Source organism: Perca fluviatilis, chromosome 13, assembly GCF_010015445.1.
Source record: "Perca fluviatilis chromosome 13, GENO_Pfluv_1.0, whole genome shotgun sequence".
Taxonomy (NCBI): domain Eukaryota; kingdom Metazoa; phylum Chordata; class Actinopteri; order Perciformes; family Percidae; genus Perca; species Perca fluviatilis.
Window position 1 is genome coordinate 5284723 of NC_053124.1, and position 19687 is coordinate 5304409.

The 19687-nt window shown below is 42.2% G+C and overlaps 1 protein-coding gene across 4 annotated transcripts in view; it reads right to left on the reverse strand.

The window, feature by feature from the left end:
* Positions 1–13927, reverse strand: part of gabbr1b (gamma-aminobutyric acid (GABA) B receptor, 1b) — a 294834-nt gene extending 280907 nt beyond the window's left edge. For 3 of the 4 annotated variants that reach the window (XM_039820112.1, XM_039820110.1, XM_039820111.1), the window contains exon 1: positions 13695–13927. In XM_039820112.1, coding sequence (XP_039676046.1) covers positions 13695–13698 — 4 coding nt within the window. In that variant the 5' untranslated portion in view covers positions 13699–13927. The remainder of the gene's footprint in view (positions 1–13694) is intronic. The other variant, XM_039820113.1, reaches the window with a different exon arrangement.
* Positions 13928–19687: the final 5760 nt, after the last annotated feature.

The window sequence follows — 19687 nt, forward strand, 5'->3', positions numbered from 1 at the left end:
GCCGAATAACAAAAAAAAAAAACATTTTTGTAGGGGATTAAAATAGGGTGTCAAGCTGTGTGTTGTGTGTGTGTGTGTGTGTGTGTGTGTGTGTGTGTGTGTGTGTGTGTGTGTGTGTGTGTGTGTGTGTGTGTGTGTGTGTGTGTGGAGATGTTGGAGAGTGAGTTAAAAAGTGACAGGGAACTTTTAAGCGGAGCGAGTACTGACTCGGAGACGGAGAAACAAAGTGTCTCCCCTGTGCTTTCTGACCACGGTGGGAAAGCTTTAGCAAGATTTCATTTTGTTCACGGGGAAGGAGAACGAGGAAATGTGACACTACCAAGCCACTGCTGAGTGGACTAATCACATTTGGTCGCCGCAGCGTGTAGTTACATGTCTGGGGAGGTACACGTCAGACTACAGCGTAGGGTCCGTATGAATACCTACGTACCTCCCTACATCGCAGATTCAATGCAGAACCATAAATCAGACTTAAAACTGTACCACAGTGTACAGTCAGTGTTAAAGACAGAGAAGCACATCCAGTTGATAGCCGAGTCCAGACCCCTGTATGAGCCCAAATCCCTACACAGACTCAATCTATCATCCAGCACAGACATAATCAGGTAGCTTGTTAGTATGGTAGAGGAGTGCTGTAACGGTGTTTGATTTCTATTGCCGAGACCTTTCTGGAGGCCTCCCATAACCACACAGTGTCAGATTGGATCCCAGCGAGATCCATGTGTCCTTGGGCAAGACATGGACACCCCCTACCTGTTCTCTCACAAGTCTCTGTCTGTGACAGAGAGAGCCCAATGTCTCCACAGGAAAGGGAAATATATGCAAACTAAAAATGTTCCACCAACACACACACACACACACACACACACACACACACACACACACACACACACAGCTTGACACCCTATTTTAGCTTCAACGAATCCCCTACAGAAATTGAAAAATTTAAAACCACGGTTACCCCACAACCGTACTAATACTTCCCTGCAACCTTCATAAGCAGAATATTGAATAATCGTTTTTGATTGTTCAATGGTCTTAAAAAGTCAGATAATGAGCCACAGAAGGACTTTTTTAAAGTCATATTTTCAGGCCCCTTTGACATAGATGTATTTTTACAATTTTACTCATTTCATAGGAGACATCCTGAAATAGATATTTGCAGCAGCTTGTGTGTGTTACATGCTAATGCGACTAGCATCACAACGTCTACAAACTTTATAACTTTATAAAATTGATACAGTGTTAATAATGCACATGCGTGTATTTACAGTGATGGCAGGCTGTGGGAGGATTTCAGACTGGTGTGTGTGTGTGTGTGTGTGTGTGTGTGTGTGTGTGTGTGTGTGTGTGTGTGTGTGTGTGTGTGTGTGTGTGTGTGTGTCAGATTATATAGGGTATTTCACACTGTTCCTTAAGGTCTCCTAATGGGGTATGTAACATTGGTTGGGCTGAAAATGGCCTGGTTGATATTTTATTGGCCCTTATGCATCCCTGTGTTTTGGCCCTATCAACAGTCCCACCCACAGCGGGTTCCGGTAGTAAAAATACAATGCAATTTCTCCATTTACAAATTGGAGTATAAGCCATGAAATGGTAACCATTGATAGTAGACTTAAAACTAGCATGCCGACGTGACTAAGCAATTATATATGATCATATAGACGCCAAAAATCATGGGGCACAAACCTTGTTTTGAGATAAACGTCTTTTATTCGCGATGTCATGGATAAGTACTTCATTACCCATAATCCTGAACATTCCCACAATCCCACAGTGATGCCTCTGATTGGTGGAACTCATGCTGGTGAGGAGGGGGAGGAGGGGGAGCTGCCTGCACGATCCGTCACGAGGATTTACAACACTGCACGAATCACGATCTGTTCCACGCTTCTGCCGTTAGCCTCCGCCGGAACGCTAACGTTAGTTTAGCTAACAGCTAATTTGGCTAACCGCTAGCTGACAGCTTGATTCAGTCTAAAATAACATTAACTCAAACTAAACACTGGGTAAAGCAGGCTACAGCTGATGTAACAGCCGTTATATATTTTAACCGTTATTTTCAGGTTTTATTTTGAGGGTCTTTTAAAGTTATTACATGCTGTCTCAGCTAGCGGTTGGCCGAATTAGCTGTTAGCTAAACTAACGTAGCTTCCTTTATTCAGTGGTGCGTGGTGGTTTATGGGATGAGTAGTTCCTTCTCTCTGAAATGACGATATGTACACAGTCTTGTACCTTAGACTTTTGTTTGGGATTTTCTGTTCGGTTTCCCCCCCCCCAATTGGACGTTGTATGCTTATGAGTCACGTAACATCTGGTTAGCCTAACGCATGGTCTAAAACTCTTTATATACGGATTTTTCCAGATGTCAATGGGAGAAATGAATGGGAAATTTACTTCCGGAACCCAAGGTCTGTCAGAGGAGGGGCGGGACTGTTGAGCTCTATTTGTAACAGGAGCTTTTCTTCCAAATATGGTATGCTCATGGATATTCAGATGAGCTGCGTGCTGACTGGTTGAGCAAATCCCCATACACACACACAGAATCTCATATTCCAGACACTGCAATTTTTCGTTACCAAATTCACTTCTGAGACTTTTTTATGCGAGAAATCAACTATATAAAGCTCAAATATGGGCCGTTTAAGGAAATTGATGGCTAATTGCAAATTTGGTAAGACGTGTCGGACTTTAGGAGCTCCACACAGTCTGATGAGAAAGCGATAGCCTGTTTGGCTCCCTACCCAGGGCAAAGTCACCCTTTGTGGATTACTGCACTACCGGGGATCCGCGGCCGGCATAACTATAATATATTTACAGTTTGAATTTCGTCGCGGCACTTATATCACAGCTATCCCAAGGTCTTACAAAGCTAACAGTCCGATTTGAATTCAAGGCTAGCTATATGTGCCATTCAATACAATGGGAAAAGATCGCGGCTAGCTAGCTACACCTTCGGCATAACTATAGTATATTTACAGTTTGAATTTCGTCACGGCATGTACACTACCGGTCAAAAGTTTTAGAACACCCCAATTTTTCCAGGTTTTTATTGAAATTCATGCAGTTGAATGTCTTATTGTACTCCGAAATGAAAGAATAGAACAAATTAACAATTTAAGTTAAAAAAGAAATCATGGAATCAATTTAAAAGCCAAAATGTATTCTAAATTTTTGACTCATCAAAGTAGCTCCCTTTGGCAGATATAACAGCTGAACACACTTGTGGCATTCTTTCTACAATGGAAATCAAATATTCTTCAGAAAGTTATTCCCAACTCTGTTGCAGAAGTTCCCATAAATGTGTGGCACTTGTAGGTTGCTTTGCTTTCACTTTTCTGTCCAGTTCATCCCAAATCAGCTCAATGGGGTTTAAGTCTGGTGACTGTGCTGGCCACTCCATGTTTTTAAGCTTACCATCTTGTTCTTTTTTGCTAAGGTAGTTCTGGCATAGCTTGGACTTATGTTTTGGGTCATTATCTTGCTGTAGGATGAACCCCTGACCAACTAGGCGCATACCAGAGGGTACTGCATGGCGCTGCAAAATGCTGTGGTAGCCGTTTTGGTTCAGGGTGCCTTTCACTCTGTACAAATCACAGACCCTGGATCCAGCAAAACAGCCCCAGACCATCACGCTTCCTCCTCCATGTTTGATAGTTGATGTCACACACTGAGGAACCATCCTTTCGCCTACTCAACGGCGTACAAAAATCCTTTGTGATGAACCGAAGATTTCAAATTTTGATTCATCAGTCAATAACACCTTCTTCCAGTCTTCAGTAGTCCATTGACAATGTTTCTTGGCCCAGGCAAGCCTCTTTTTCTTATTCTGACGTCTTAGCAATGGCTTTCTTGCTGCAACTTGACCTATCAAACCTGCAGCTCGAAGTCTTCTCTTTACAGTTGAAACTGAGACTTGCTTATTACGACCACTATAAAGCTGTGCTTGAAGCTCTTGTCCTGTGAGCCGCCTATCACGCAAGCTGTTGACTCTCAGAAACTTGTCTTCTGATTCTGTTGTGGCTTTGGGTCTGCCAGACCTCTTCCTGTCAGAGTTTTCCCCAGTTTCTAAGTGCCTTTTGATGGTGAAGAATACTGTACTCATTGACACCTTGACTTTCTTTTTTTAAAAAAATTAGTTAATTGCCTTTTCACACCATTTTTATAGCAACACATTACTTTCTGCAGTACAATACTGTTCAAATAATGCTCACGAGGGTATGGTACCACAGTGTGTTCCAACAATACTTTTATACAAACAGAGGGGGTTGTAAGTAATTCAGACAAGTTGGAACACCTGTGGGAATTGGTAGCACCAACTTTCAAAGCTTGATCAACCTCCATTGCTGCAGAACAGCTTTACGTTGTTAACCCATTTCTTGTTCCCTGAAAAAGCCCTTTTTGTAAAATACTGAAATTTACATTATTTTTCAGTTTTGGGTAACCTTACATTTTTTTTAACCTCAGGCAGTTCACCACTTACCTGTGTACCATTTAAAGCTATTCATTGGACTTGAACTTCTAAAATAAAAAAAAAACTAAAGAAATTGGGGTGTTCTACAACTTTTGACCGGTAGTGTATATTACAGGTCAATTTAATGCATTTTTGTGAATTTCAGAGGTCTCGTTAGGAGGAGGATAGCTAGCTCTCATTGATGGACTCCAGCACACCGCGGGCTCTATCAATGATACTCGCGGACAAGAGGCGTTTATTTCCCTAATCGTTTGTTTAAATAACTCAACACACATATCCATTATAAGATTAACTGGAACCTGCAGTAAGAGATTGCGGGCGTAACAAGCTTGCTGACCGCGCTCTCAGTCACACACCGGCCATTTAGCAGGAAGAGGGGAGGGAGAACAGCGAACTGCAGGCCCTGGAGCTCTGTCAGGGCAGCGGCGTTTGGTAGTCCAGTAACCCAGAAAGGGTGAGTTTGCGCGGGTATTGAGCACCGGGCTGCCGGCCGTGATGGAGCTCAATCGAGCTCACAGCAGGCCAGGGTCTGTGAAGGAGGACAGGTAGAGCGGCGATGTAGCAACCCAGGCTGAACTCCAACACACAGTCGGACAAAATTTGCAATTAGCCATCAATTTTTGTAAAACGGTTGTTGAGCTTTACATAGTTGATTTATCACATAAAAAAATTTCAGAAGTGAATTTTGTAATGGAATAGCAGAGATCTGCGCGACCTAGATTCAGAAGACTACCTGATCAGGTCAGTTGTGTAGCCTATGTAAATGTTGGGGCGTGACTGTTCTCTTAATACACGTCAACTTCCAGCTTTGTTGAGATTCGCCCGTTTTCAGCGGCAGTTTCAAAATATGAGATTTTCATAGTAAAGGGGTTTCAATGGGATTTTGAGCGTCTATGTTTGTCCTATTTACCCACAGAACTGTCGTTATTCAACTATGACAAGGTAAAATCGGTTTTGCATTCTATCACCCCTTTAAAGAAAGTTTGCATCGTGCAACAAGGTAGGCCTGCTTGGTCCTTTTAGGGAATGATTGTAAAGATTTACAAAGAATATGTTTATGGCATTTCCTCTCTAACTGTGACAGTGGGACAACAAGTTCCTTCCTGAGACTATTTAGCAGAGCCACCGTTGCTGCGTCCGGAGCTTAGCGCCACCCAAGACGATTGTGATTGGTTCAAAGAAGTGCAACCAACCCAGAGTATTTTTCTCCAATCCCAGAATGCATCTGTGATGTAGCCAGACCTTACTCCACAGTGCTGTGGAGAAAAATCAGCTAATGCTAGCAAGTAACAGAACACAAGTAACAAGTGTAAAACAGCTACTCAACTTGCATGGGCACGGAAAAAGCGTGGGATTTCCCCCTTCTAGTCTACATATCCCTGCCTCTGCTCAATTATTCTTTTTTTGTAATTTAAATGTTTATTTGCAAATATGACAAAACAGCTCATATGGTACAGTAGGGCTGGGCGATAAATCGATTTTATCGAATGTTTAGTTAACGTGGATTTGTATAAATGAAAAATCGATTTTCTCCTTAACATCCGCCGATGCTCCCCTCTGGGCTACCGTAGCTCCGAACGGGCTCATCCCTCCCCCCGCGCGTTTGCCATAGAGATACACAAACAACATGGCAGCGACAGGGACTAAAATTAAAAAAACAATTTATATTTCCACAAAATTGGCATGAATAATCATAATGGTATACATGCCCCATGTGTGTGCGTGTGTATGAGTCAAAACAAAATAAAACTTGTTTTGAACATTTTCTTTGTCATCTGCAGATTGATTTTAAGTAGAGGGAGAAAAAAATCCATTTAAATCTTAAATCGGATTTTTTATTTTTAAAATCAGGGATTTTATTTTTAGGCCATATCGCCCAGCCCTATGGTACAGTTTACAGGACAAAAATAAGATGAAAAGGTCAGATAGTGAAATAACATTTCAGTCAAGGCATAAGTTATCCTGGTCACAAGGAATGTGAAAAATGAAAAATGTACAAGCTGAGCAGACAAAAAGTACAGTAGTATTAGTTAAATAAAACAATCAAACCAAATATCAGTAAATTAAGTAAATATGGCATAAAAATCTGGTTACAATCCCATAATCAGGCTACTAGTTAGAAGTCAGTCAGTGATCCCAAATCCCCAGTGTCCATGCTCTTTGGTTTAAAGAGGAGTTTCCACTCCTGCATTGTTGGGTTTATGGGTGATTTCCAGTGTCCCAATATAATTCTGGCAGCAGAGGCTATCCCAACCATCAGAACTGAATATGCGCTTTTTGTCAGGGTTGGCGTTTCTGTTTTATCTCCAAAAGGCATAGTCTTGGAGATATTGGCATGGTTACTCCTGCCCATGTCCCTATGAATTCCAGTATATTATGCCAAATAGTTTGACTATAGAGTATTCCCAAATGAGATGCAAAAAGGTGCCCATCTCTGTTTTACATTTCCAGCATGTGTTGGTACTTATTAGTCCTATTTTGAAAAGCCCATTTGGTGTCCAATAGCGCCAGTGCAACATTTTATACTGAATATATTTCCCCCTAGCTTCCTTGATATATTTACCATTATTGGCCATAATCTGTTTCCATTTGTCCATGTCAATTGCACAATCAAGGTCTCTCTGCCAGATTAATCTCAAATTCTTACATATGCTACCAGTTAAATAAATTGAGCTTTTGTAAAATGTTGACGCCTTATGGTTAAACGGGTTGTCAAGATAGTCAACAATTGGGTTGCCCACTTCACCTGACTGAAACTTTTTCATCACACAGTGTCTGATTTGTAAGTATTTCAAAAGTCTCCTATTTCCTCCAATTTGTACTTATGGACTAATTCAGTGAATTACATAAATATACCATTTTTATAAAGGTTATTTATTCTATTGTCTAGCCACCGTTTCCAAAACACTTTCTGCTTCCCTATTTGTACTTCTGGATTGAACCAAAGCGAGGCATAAGGCTGTTTATAAAGTGAGAGTTTGTGCATTTTATGAACCTTTGCCCAGACCTCACACGAGTGCTTAAAAATTTAATTGATCTTCTTGCCTTTGTCATTCCAATGTTGGGATATCACATTTATAGGACGAAATGGTGTAGCAATAGCCTTCTCTATAGTGGCCCACTCTAAACCAGACACCGTTCCTCTCCAATGGTTGGCAATCTTAGCCATTTCAAATGACTGACTATACAGTCTAACATCAGGCAGGCCAAGCCCTCCTTTATCTTTGGGCGCACACTTTTACTCATCTTAAATCTGGGTTTCCTCCCTGCCCAGAGAGAGTCTCTAATGAGATTATCATATTGTTTAAAAATGTGATCAGATGTGTTAAGCGGCAACATCATAGATATGAAGTTAAATTGTGAAGCTATTACCATTTTAAGCTAAATCTTACCCCACAGGCTAAGATTTAGCTTCCCCCATTTTCCTATATTTGTTTTGATTTTTTGAAGAAGCGGTTCAAAGTTCAGAGTTGTTACCTCGCTGAGATCTGGGCATAACTTGATGCCCAAATATATCATGCCTTTTGGAACCCATCTGAAATTGTATTGTATTCAAAAGTTTTTGTACCGTTGCTGAGCATATTCCAAATTTATTTTTGAAGTGAACATACAAACTGGTCAACATAAACATTCACTCTACAATAGAGGAGAAATACATTTAAATGTCCCATGGCATGAAAATTTCACTTTATGAGGTTTTTTAACATTAATATGCGTTCCCCCAGCCTGCCTATGGTCCCCAATTGGCTTGAAATGGTGATAGGTGTAAACCGAGCCCTGGGTACCTTTGAGAAAATAAAATCTCAGATGAGCCGTTCTGGAATCTTGCTTGTTATGGGGTCATAACAAGCAAGATTACTAGGGGTGCACCGATCTGATATTAGGATCGGATATCGGCCCCGATATTGCAAAAATAGCTGGATCGGAAAAGTTTTTTTTTTTTCACACTCCGCCGCAGCACCGGGGACCCTGTTAACTGCGTACCCTTCTCACTCATGGTAGTAACTTTATAACACAACAATTAATAACCCACAACTAACTATCTTAAAAGGATAACACACCAAAGCATATAACAATTTGAGACTTAAACAGTTTCTAACACTAATAATTTTACATTTACAAATGTAGCTACACTGCCGAATGGCATGCTGGGTAACATTACATCTGCTAGCCTAGCTAGCCAGGTAGCATAACAGTCTGTTAAGCTGGGAGAGGCTACGGTCGGTACTGCACAAGAACCTAGAAGAAAGTTAGCTAGAGGATGAAGAAAGACCGGAGATACACCAGAACAACATGTGCTCAAGAGAGGAGCCGTCTGATGTTCCCAAGTTTTTTTTCTTTCTAACAAATCGGACATAATTTAGCCACGTTTGTTGCCCGTCGCTCTAACGTTACTTGGCCGTGCTAACTACGCTAACGTTAAAGACCTGTCACTTCAAGCATGCAGCGGAGCAACGTTATGAATGCAATCCACCTCCGGTCCCGCTACAGACCGTTGAGAAAGACGGGTTCGGAGCAATGATTAAAACTCTGGATTTAAGATGTCTTGCCTCGCTGAAATACGTCCGCCAACCTGCTAACGTTATTCAAACAGCGAAGGAGGCTGACAGCGGAGCTACGTTCAGTCCCCCACTACAACCACACTACAACAACCTAACTTACCTGTGGCCAAGGTAGTGGTTATACAGTACTAGTTTACAACTATTTAGTTTTGAAAGGGAAACCGTGTTAAAGTTGTTTGTATGTGTAGGCTATTCATTCGATTTGAGTTTATTTTACTACTTTGCAGTTTGCATAATACAAATAGTTTAGCTTCTGTAACTGTGGAGCCAAGCAAACCCTTAATCAAAGCTTTTAGTAAACATGATGACATTAACATGTTTTTGTGATATTCTATGTACTCCTGACAGTAGAATAAGCCATTATAAACCTATATAAAAGGTGGCCCATTATTGATGGCCCATTATTATGTATTTAAATTTATTTTAAGAAGTTTGATTACATTATATTTTCGATTTGAATGCACAATTGTTTTTTAAATAACAAATAAATAAGAATTCAATACATTACATCTATGTTATTTTGTCTTAGTTAGGAAAGTAATGTTTAGTTAGGAAGGTCTGGTGCCTTTAGTCTCTTCCACATGGTGGAAGGAAGGTATGATGTGGAAGGTATACAGTTTATTATTAATTCATTAACGGTATCGGATCGGTATCGGGTATCGACAGATACACAAAGCCCTGGCATCGGTATCGGGACTGAAAAAGTCGGATCGGTGCACCCCTAAAGATTACCTCCCCTTTCTCTGCTTTGCCCGCCCAGAGAATTTGGCCAACCCATGGGAGAGAGACATCTGGGCTTTCAAACGAGCAAAGTGGCAGTTGGTCAAGGCCACACCCCCACCCTCCACCTTGCCCCCCCTCTCTCCTCCTCAATAGCTAGAGACACAAAAATGGCACATTTTAAGGAATGTGGCACTGGCTCTAGTGGCTGTAATTCTGCACCAAGGCTGAATTTCGGGAAAGAGACTTCAGATACAGTGTTAGGGGACCACTAAGGTCTATATAAAAGCATCCAAAGAGCCCCATGTCATGGGACCTTTAAAAAAAGTCTCCAACAACTAACTAGAGACAAATTTCCCATTAAATCAGTCCGGGATTGAGGAAAAACAAAAAGCAAAGTCTGCCTAGGTCCGTGGGTTGTCCGGTTCACCCACTAAGTCCCCAGATAGCTACACAAGCATTATCCAACTCCACCACACCTCTCTCAAACTCACCACATAGATTAGTTTATAGCTAGAGTTTTGCATCAAACCTTTAATCTCCATCTGTCATGTGCTGCTGAACGAATTTGACAGCTTCCGACGTGTCCTCAAATTTTCAGTTCTTCCCCTTCAGAGTGAAACGGAGCGTCGCTGGGAAGGTTAGTATGAACTTCACATTCTTGTCATGAAGCAGATGTTTTGCTGCAGTGAAAGTTTTCCTCCTCTCAGCTAGCTCCTTGGTCATATCAGGGAAAAGGGAAAGCTTACATGCATTCCACTCAGCTCCACCTTTCTCTCGCAACTTTAAGCATTTTGTCTCTCGCGGATGAACGCAGAAATCTTATCATTATCAGTCTAGGAGGTTGATCCTCATTCGGACGAGATCCAGGGGAGCAGTGTGCTCGCTCAACCTCAAACTCATCATCAATATCCATACCGAGACCCTCTGACAACAGCTTTTCTATGCATGCTGTCATGTTGTCCCTCTCAATGCCCTCTTTCAAACCTAGCAGTCTGACATTATTGCGGTGGTTTCTATTTTCCAAATCCTCCACACGGTTCCACAGAGTCTCCATGCGCTTACTGTGTAGATCGCAGTCGTGTAACAGTTGCATAGCCGATTAATTGTCACACGTAGTTGAGGGTTCAATAACAAGATACTTAACTTTGAAAAAATGCGGGTAAATGGTCGGATTAATTTGATTTAGTTCGTGGGGTTTAGGACAGCTTCTACTGAGCAGCCATCTTACTCGGCGTCCCACGTGACTCCCTGCTCAATTATTTTTGACAAAGATCGGATTTGAATTTAAACACTCCCGAGGAACGAACAAGCGTTTCCTGGGCAAAAGTATTCCATTTTCGCCGCAAAGTGAAACTCCGCTCTCTGGCTTGAAAGCGCTGTGTTTTATGTTGACACCACATTGTGCTGTTTCATTTTGAGATTATCTTCCACGGCAATTGCGCTCTACAAACTGGCTACATGCGCAGAGTACAGAGTGGTAGACGAAACGTTTGGGGTCAGCAAGACCACCGTGTGTTTACGGCGTGTGCAATGCCATACGAACGAGGATGATGCAAAGGTTAGGCTAGCTACCTGGAGTGGATAAGATGAGATCTCGCTGCGTAACTCCAGAGCGCACCTTGCGCCACAGGTATATGTATGTACGAGAATAGAAAGTCAATAGAAAGGGCTGGTCTTCAATCATATTACTACAGGCTGTAGTAGACGATCGTTGCATCTTAAGGCACATTTGCATCAGCACTCCTGGTAGTACGAATTGGGCGCGGCCTTCACCTCTTCTTTATTTTATTTAATTTTTTTAAAGATGATTTTTGTGGGCATTTTTAGGCCTTTATTTGACAGGACAGCTGAAGACATGAAAGGGGAGAGAGAGGGGGAATGACATAAAAAGGCCGCAGGTCGGAGTCAACCCGGGCCCACTGCGTCGAGGAGTAAACCTCTATATATGGGTTCCCGCTCTACCAACTGAGCTATCCGGGCGCCTGGTCTTCATCACTTCTGACCTGTTCATGTGCGTCTGTTTAACCATAAAATGACCTAAAACGTTATCGCAATTCATTATTTATTCGGCAAATAACGTTTCCATTAGCGTTTATCGCATAAGCCGTATATCGATCAAGAGAAAATCCGGTGACACAGAGCGTATAAACTTTGAGTCGATATTCATGAAATTCAATCGAACTGTACCGTTTCCATAAGCCATTTTTCATCAATATCACTTAACTCGCATAAAAACGTGTGGATGGAAACATTGCTACCGTCTCCACCCAGGCCTCTCTGATCTGCTGTCCGTCAATCAGGACTTTTTTTTACCGAGTTGTATAGCATCAAATAACTTATAAAGACCTAGTCTTGATCAACGGATAATCTCCGGGATGTCCTTCGGCGTGCAAAAGTTCATTTTGGGAAACAACAACAAACTTTGAGCTGAAAGTGAAATTTTTTCAAGAAAATGCGGTTCCTTTACAAAGAACATGTTTAGGGCATTTCCTCTCTAACTGGGACGTTTTGGGACCGATTGGTGGGATTGCTGTGGACCAAGTACACACGGAGATCCACTAGTAAGAGCCAATGAGGTTTAACCATGTATCAGCTAATTTAAATAGCTCACGTTACTGTATTGTGTCAACAGTTAACATTTAATATTGGATGTGGCGTTTTCTTTTGCGGGGTGCAAATGTTCCACCAAAACAAGTTCCTTCCTGAGACTATTTAGCAGAGCCACCGTCGCTGCGTCCGGAGCTTAGCGCCGCCCAAGAAGACGATTGTGATTGGTTTAAAGAAATGCAAACAACCCAGAGCATTTTTATCTCCTATCCCAGAATATATAAGTGGTGTAGCCAGACCTTACGCCAGATGTTAACTAACCACAGTTGCCATGAAGGCATGGACTCACGGCGGTGCGTCGCTGCAGTTCATGGCGGTGCGCAGAATTATTATAGGGGAAACACAATGGATATGGATATTATATCGCAGATACTGTCAGTACTATAGAAGTGGAATATCTGTTAATAGCATCAGTAAAATGATAATCAGTCTTCTAAAAGGTAATATCAATCTTAACTGCTAAAAGTGAATCATTAGGTTACCCTGGAAGTCAAACTGTCACACTATGTGATTGTAATATAATTTCCCCTTGTGAGATTAATAAAGTATGTCTTCTTCTTCTTTAGCTGACTGGTTGTCTATCACTGCCAAACTGTAATCTCCCACCCTGACCAAATGATACCTTGGCAGTCATTGCTTTACTTCATCCACACAAGCTGTTGGCATCAGAGCCTTTAGCTGCAGACCAACTGCCTGTGTGTGTGTGTGTGTGTGTGTGTGTGTGTGTGTGTGTGTGTGTGTGTGTGTGTGTGTGTGTGTGGTGTGTGTGCTGATGAGAGGTAGATCAATGGACCACAGCATCACTGTGGAGAGAGCAACCGCGGTGTATAGGCTACACCTACTGTACTGTGGAGAGAGAGACACACACACACATACACACACACACACACACACACACACACTGAGAGTGCCGCGTGCGTGACAGCGCGTCGAAGTCTCTTTATACAGTCTATGGTCGGAGTTCGCGTGCGCGGTTGATGAGCGCACGTGCAAGCGCAGAATTATGCCCACGAGCAATTGCTACAAGGCAAGGACTACCTTGCTAGCCAATGTGTTACGTTCAAATGAATAAATCCCATCAACAGCATTATGGAAGCATTATGGAAGCATGGAAACATGGCAGCCTGGCAAAGTCCTATGTGATTAGTTAGCAATATTACATTCAAACTATAACTGTCTGAAATCAACTGTGAATTAATAATGCTCAAATGTGTGCAGTTGTGCCACAATACCGCTGTCAAGTCAGTAACGTTACATTTCAACTACAGCACTGAAACCAAAGTTGATCATGTCATACATGAAGCCCACTGGATTAGAGTCCTACTCACACATAGTAGACGTCAGCCGGATGAGCAGGTTCCCATCGACTGCTGCTGGTAGCCGTGGCTCAGAAGAAGCGCCAGTGTGTGTCTGCACCAGCGGCTGGAAGTGCTTTCCGTCCACAGTTAGTCCAGAGAGCGTTCAGCGGAGCCCATAACACGTCTGTTCCATGGCCCCACATTAGGCTACATCCTGTCAGCTCACTGCTGCTGCTGGGAGAAAAGCACGGCACTGTGTGTACACACACACACACACACACACACACACACACACACACACACACACACACACACACACACACACACACACACACTGACGGCGTTTCACGGTGGAGCTCCCTCCCACTTTGCTTTCACCCCAATCGTTCACTCTCTAGTGACGTCACTGAGAGATGCCGCCTTAGATGCTGCATTCACTATGCTTTATTTTAACTCAATCAATCAATTTATTCATTTAGTTTTCATATGAAGTATTCACTTATATATCACTTTAATGTATGCATTAAAACTGTGGTGAAAAAAATAAATATATTTTATATATATATATATATATATATATATATATATATATATATATATATATATATATATATATATATATATATAAAACCGGTTTGACATCAAGCCAAACATTGGACCATTATACCGAATTTTACTACTAGGTGAAGGAGACTGATTAAGAAGAGCCCATAATGAGAGTGCAGCGACTCCAGACCACTCGGTGGTGGTAATGCACCTTTATTCCATGCCTTTTTGCCTGCAGTGTTTAGGCAAAGAAATTATAATAACCTCTTTGGCATTTCCCCACCAAGTTGTGTTAATGTTATGTCCCTGTCTTAATTGTCTACAAATGAGCTGAGTGTCGACACTGTTTGACATCGCAACGAGGAGCGAGCTGGCCGCAGAGCGGAGTAGGATGGGTCGCCCGGAGCCGACGACAAAGGTAAGCCTCTAATCCTTAACTCCAGTCTGGCGGTCTAGCGTTAGCTTCTGCAGTTTTCAAATGCACGTGCATTGCAAACCAATTCTTATCTTACCATTTAGTCAGAAACCCTTATTAGTCAATACAAATTAAACCATAAAAGCTATTCTGGTGCTCCAAAGAATAAACTTTGCCTTGTGCTAGTACAAAACATCCAACCCGTGCTCACTCCCAAATCGTAAAATACGGACGCTTGGGCAGTGGCTGTCAGCGTCAGATACGACGCCAAAAAAGCACCCTTCAGTGCGTGTATGGAACACATGACTTTTACCCAGGAGACCGGGGTTCTTGTGCCTTGTCATGGAGACTAGGGATGAAACGAATATTCGGCCACCGGAAATTTTCGCCCGAAAATGGCATTTTCGGTTTTCGGCCGAAATACTTTTATCACCGAAACAATACGGCCGAAAATGTTGTGATGACGCAAACGGAAACCGCGACCTGCACGTGTGTCAGTACCCGATCCACCTGCAAAGTGTCTCCTAAGCAACGAGGTTGAGACGGACCACGGAGTGAAAACAATGAAAAGTACGCTCTTAGAGTCTGTCAGCACACGTTTCAGTGAGATCTATTCGGATCCTCTGCACTTCATCGCAACTGTACTTGATCCGCATTATAAAGACCATTACTTGGATGCGGAAATAAAGCAGGGCGCACAAGAAATGATCCAGGACGCGATGGATGCGGAGAACCCGCGTGGAGACGGAGCGCGCACGGAGCAGCGGCCAGCGCAGGAGGAGATCAGAGCGCAGAAAAAAAAGACTCATCTCTCTGCACCAGATGAGGGGCATGCACCCTCGTTGTCTGATATGTTCAGTGAAATCCTGCAAGAAAGTGCCTCAAATAATAATAATAATAATAATAATAATAATAACAATAGGTAAGCTATTCTGTTCTTAGGCTACTGTATACTGTATGTGACTATCAGATTGTAGCCATATTTCTGCTAGATATTTTTTTAATTAAACTTTAATATTAATTTATACAATTGCAATGCCTTGATTTTAGTAAAGTTAGTACACAGTCATAGCCATAAATGCAATGGTACTAATAATTGGCTTAATTTCTTTCGGTGTTTCGGTTTCGGTTTTCGGTCTTGGTTTCGGCCAAGAATTTTCATTTCGGTGCATCACTAATATAAGCACATCCACCATCTTTTCCTAAACCTAACTGCGTCAAAAGTGACACCAAAAGTCCCGACCCAGCCCGTTTAGATTTGACGCTAAAGGAGACTTTTAGCGTCAATAACAAACAGAAAAAGGCACCTGACCAAGCGTCCGTATTTTTTACGCGGTGGGAGTGAGAATGTGTTGCAACATCTGTCTGAGTACAGAGTTCTCCTGTCTGGAGATGATCAGTATCCAGTTCTAACCTGCTGCAGCCAGTAAGGGAGGGCCTGAGACTCCCAGTGCAGACCGGTAGACCTGTGTGAGCTCCCCAGACACTTCACAGCATCACAGCCTCTGTGTCCTGCTCATCTCCTGCTTCATCACGCGTTGAAGGACTCCACACTCACACTAACAGATTTGGATGAACTGCCTCATACATAAATGTGCAATGGGACATGGAACAGGTGCATGTGCACTCAGGCCTGACTGAAACAATGCAAGTCAATACTGGCCTTTATTAGGAATTGGATAGTGACCACAGAAATGTTGCTGATATATGACAGAGGTTCATCCCTTATTAATGGGAACGTCTGCAGTGAAACCTGCCTCACCATGATCCGTATAGTCTCTCCGAGCCAGCGCTGTGGAGTAAGGTTTGGCTCCATCACAGATGCTTTCTGGGTTAAGAGAAAAAAACACTCTGGGTCGTTTGCATCTCTTTAAACCAATCCCGATCGTCTTGGGCGGTGGATCTGCTAAATAGTCACAGGAAGGAACTTGTTTTGGTGGAACCTTTTCACCACATAAAAAGAAAACGCCACATACAATATTAAATGAAGTTAACTGTTGACACAACACAGTAACGTGAGCTATTTAAATTAGCCTCATAAACCTCATTAGTTCTTACCAGTGTATCTCTGTGTGTACTTTGTCCACAGCAATCCCACCAATGGGTCCCAAAATGTAAGATTGGACAGATAGTCTAGCTAGCTGTCTGGATTTACTCTGCAGAGATCTGAGGAGCAGTTAACCATAGTCCTCAGAAATCCACCGGAGGTTAGAACGCCGACACAAAGAAAGAGGAAGGTTAGGGACATCCGGCTGAAAAGAGCAACATCAGGCGGTATTTCCGGCGGCAACAGAACAATCCCGGAAGTGGAAGATTGTGGATATAGACTAGTTGGAGTGTAATGACTGAAAGCAGATGAAGTCTCAGCAGTTGAATTGTCATTTTATAAGTAATAGATGAAAGCAGTTGAAATTTGAGTGGAAGAGTAAAAGATGAATCCATTCTGAGTGTCAGTTGATATGTAAAAGTAAAAGTACCGGTAGTTTAGTTTAAAGGTCCCATGACATGGTGCTCTTTGGATGCTTTTATATAGACCTTAGTGGTCCCTTAATACTGTATCTGAAGTCTCTTTCCCAAAATTCAGCTTTGGTGCAGAACTACAGCCACTAGAGCCAGTCCTACAATGAGCTTTCCTTAGTATGGGCCATTTCTGTGTCTGAAGCTATTGAGGAGGAGAGAGGGAGTGGCAAGGTGGAGGGTGGGGGTGCGGCCCTGACCAACTGCCACTTTTCTCGTTTGAAAGCCATGATGTCTCTCTCTCATGGGTTGGCCAAATTCTCTGGGCGGGCAAAGCAGAGAAAGGGGAGGTAATCTTGCTTGTTATGACCTCATAACAAGCAGATTCCAAAACGGCTCATCTGAGATTTCATTTTCTTAAAGGCAGAGCAGGATACCCAGGGCTCGGTTTACACCTATCACCATTTATAGCCACTGGGGGACCATAGACAGGCTGGGGGAACTCATATTAATGTTAAAAAACCTCATAAAGTGAAATTTTCATGCCATGGGACCTTTAATTTAGTTGAAGTGGAAGTGCTGAAGACATTTACCGTGCACAGTGTAAGCAGTTGGTTTAAAAGCTCCGATAGCTGAAAATGTTGAGCCTAAAGTTTAAAATGGGCAAAAGAAATTATTAAATATTTTAAAAAGTATAGTTTGATGGACACATACTGACAAATACCTTTCCACCCTGCTAGTCCAGTTGCTGCATGTCTCTTTCCTCAGCATGTTTCACTATCCCGCCTGTTCTCCATTTTCATGCTGCAATTATTAACAGATTATAAATGGATCAGCTTCATTATCGCACTGATAAAAGTTGCTTTTGCACCTTGTTGAAGTGGGAAATGACGGGCTGAGCTTGACAGAGGACATTGTGGCTGGTGTCCGTCTTCAGAGCTGTCATCTGTCTCCTTCCCTGTGTCCCATCACTTCCTTTTATGACTCCCCCCGTCCTCCATCATGTGTCACCTTCACCCACCACAGATCTTAAATTACAGTCTGTGGCCAATTCTTTCCCGTCTTGACTTGCCCCCAATCTATCCCTCTTCAACTCGTTTATTATCACAATGAATTATCACATTCTCCATCCACTTTCCCTCCTTAGCTCTCCATCTCATCTCTCCATCTCTCTCTGGGCTGTGTGGGTGTATTTATATCACTGCTGAATAATTTAAGATCAAAAGAAGATCATTGTTTGTTATCTATTTTCTGACCATTCAACTCTCCCCTGTGCACAAAACTCCACTGATATAGCGGCTATGCAGTTCAATTACAACTCTCTCAGGAGCCACTTCTTTTTTAAGATTATTTTTTGGGGCTTTTCCCTTTATTTTGAAAGTGGATAGACATGAAAGGGGGAGAGAGATGGGGGATGACACGCAGCAAAGGGCAGCAGGTCGGATTCTTACCCTGCGCCGCTGCAAGACTCAGGCAACATGGGGCGAATGCTCTTACCGGGTGAGCTAGAGGTCGCCCCCCTCTCCACGACTTTTATCTGGGATGTGTAATGGGACATTATTTGTAGCTGGAGAAGACTCATCACAGTTAGAAACAGTGTCACATTTTGGGAAATACACTTATTCATGTATTTTCCTCCTGCTTTTAGTTTTTCTGCTAAGCCAAACTTTGCTAAATTTTTTCTTTTTTCCCTTCATTACCGAAGAACCAGGTGTGTAGCCAGTAATGGGCCCGGTCTGCACTGGCCCACCCAGCCAAGTTTGATCAAAATACATTTTTATTTTTAATATTCAAATGTAATTAAGGAAAAAAGAATATAAACTTATTGAAAATAAATGTATTGTTGTCTTGTATGTAAATGTATGGAGCTAGAACAGTGACAGCAACCTGTGGTATTGAAAATAAAAATTGGCATTGAAACAACAAATATTGGCACTGAAAAATGTTGAACTGAAATATAAAACACAAACATCAAAAAGTTATAATATCACAATCCTATTATATTATTTCAATTTGAAATTTGTTTGCATTATGAAAGGTTTTTCAATGTCAATCTACATTTTTTCTTGATGTCTGTCATTTTTTCATTGACAATGTCACTGGTTGTCAGTTTCAACTTTCTGTCACCATTTTGGCATAGAGGGGAGGGGCTTGCGGGGAGGGACAAAGAGGGTGCAATTTACGGTTAATTTGCATACTGGCGAGAGACCGCACCTCCACAGGAATCCTCACAGATGTGTTATTAACCACATCTGCAATGGATTCCATAAGTTCACCTGGAAACTCCAAATCTCAACACAACATGAAACTTTGCACGAAGTATGCACCAAAGGGCCTACACATGAACATAAACATTGATTGTTACAAAAAAAAAAAGGCAACTCACCTTAAGCTGAAGTTTCGTTGTAGCCATTTTGTCAGTCAAAAACAATCGATTTCCGAATGCAACGTAACAGGGAGGAGAGTAAAGACGGAAAGCTCCTAAAGCTTAGTTCCATATAAATGCACGGATAAGTCGTTTTGTCGTTATTGAAAAACAATATTGACCTTGTAGTTGAAAAAGGAGCCTCATATGGAGTCCGTTCATTCGCATTCGGATATTGAC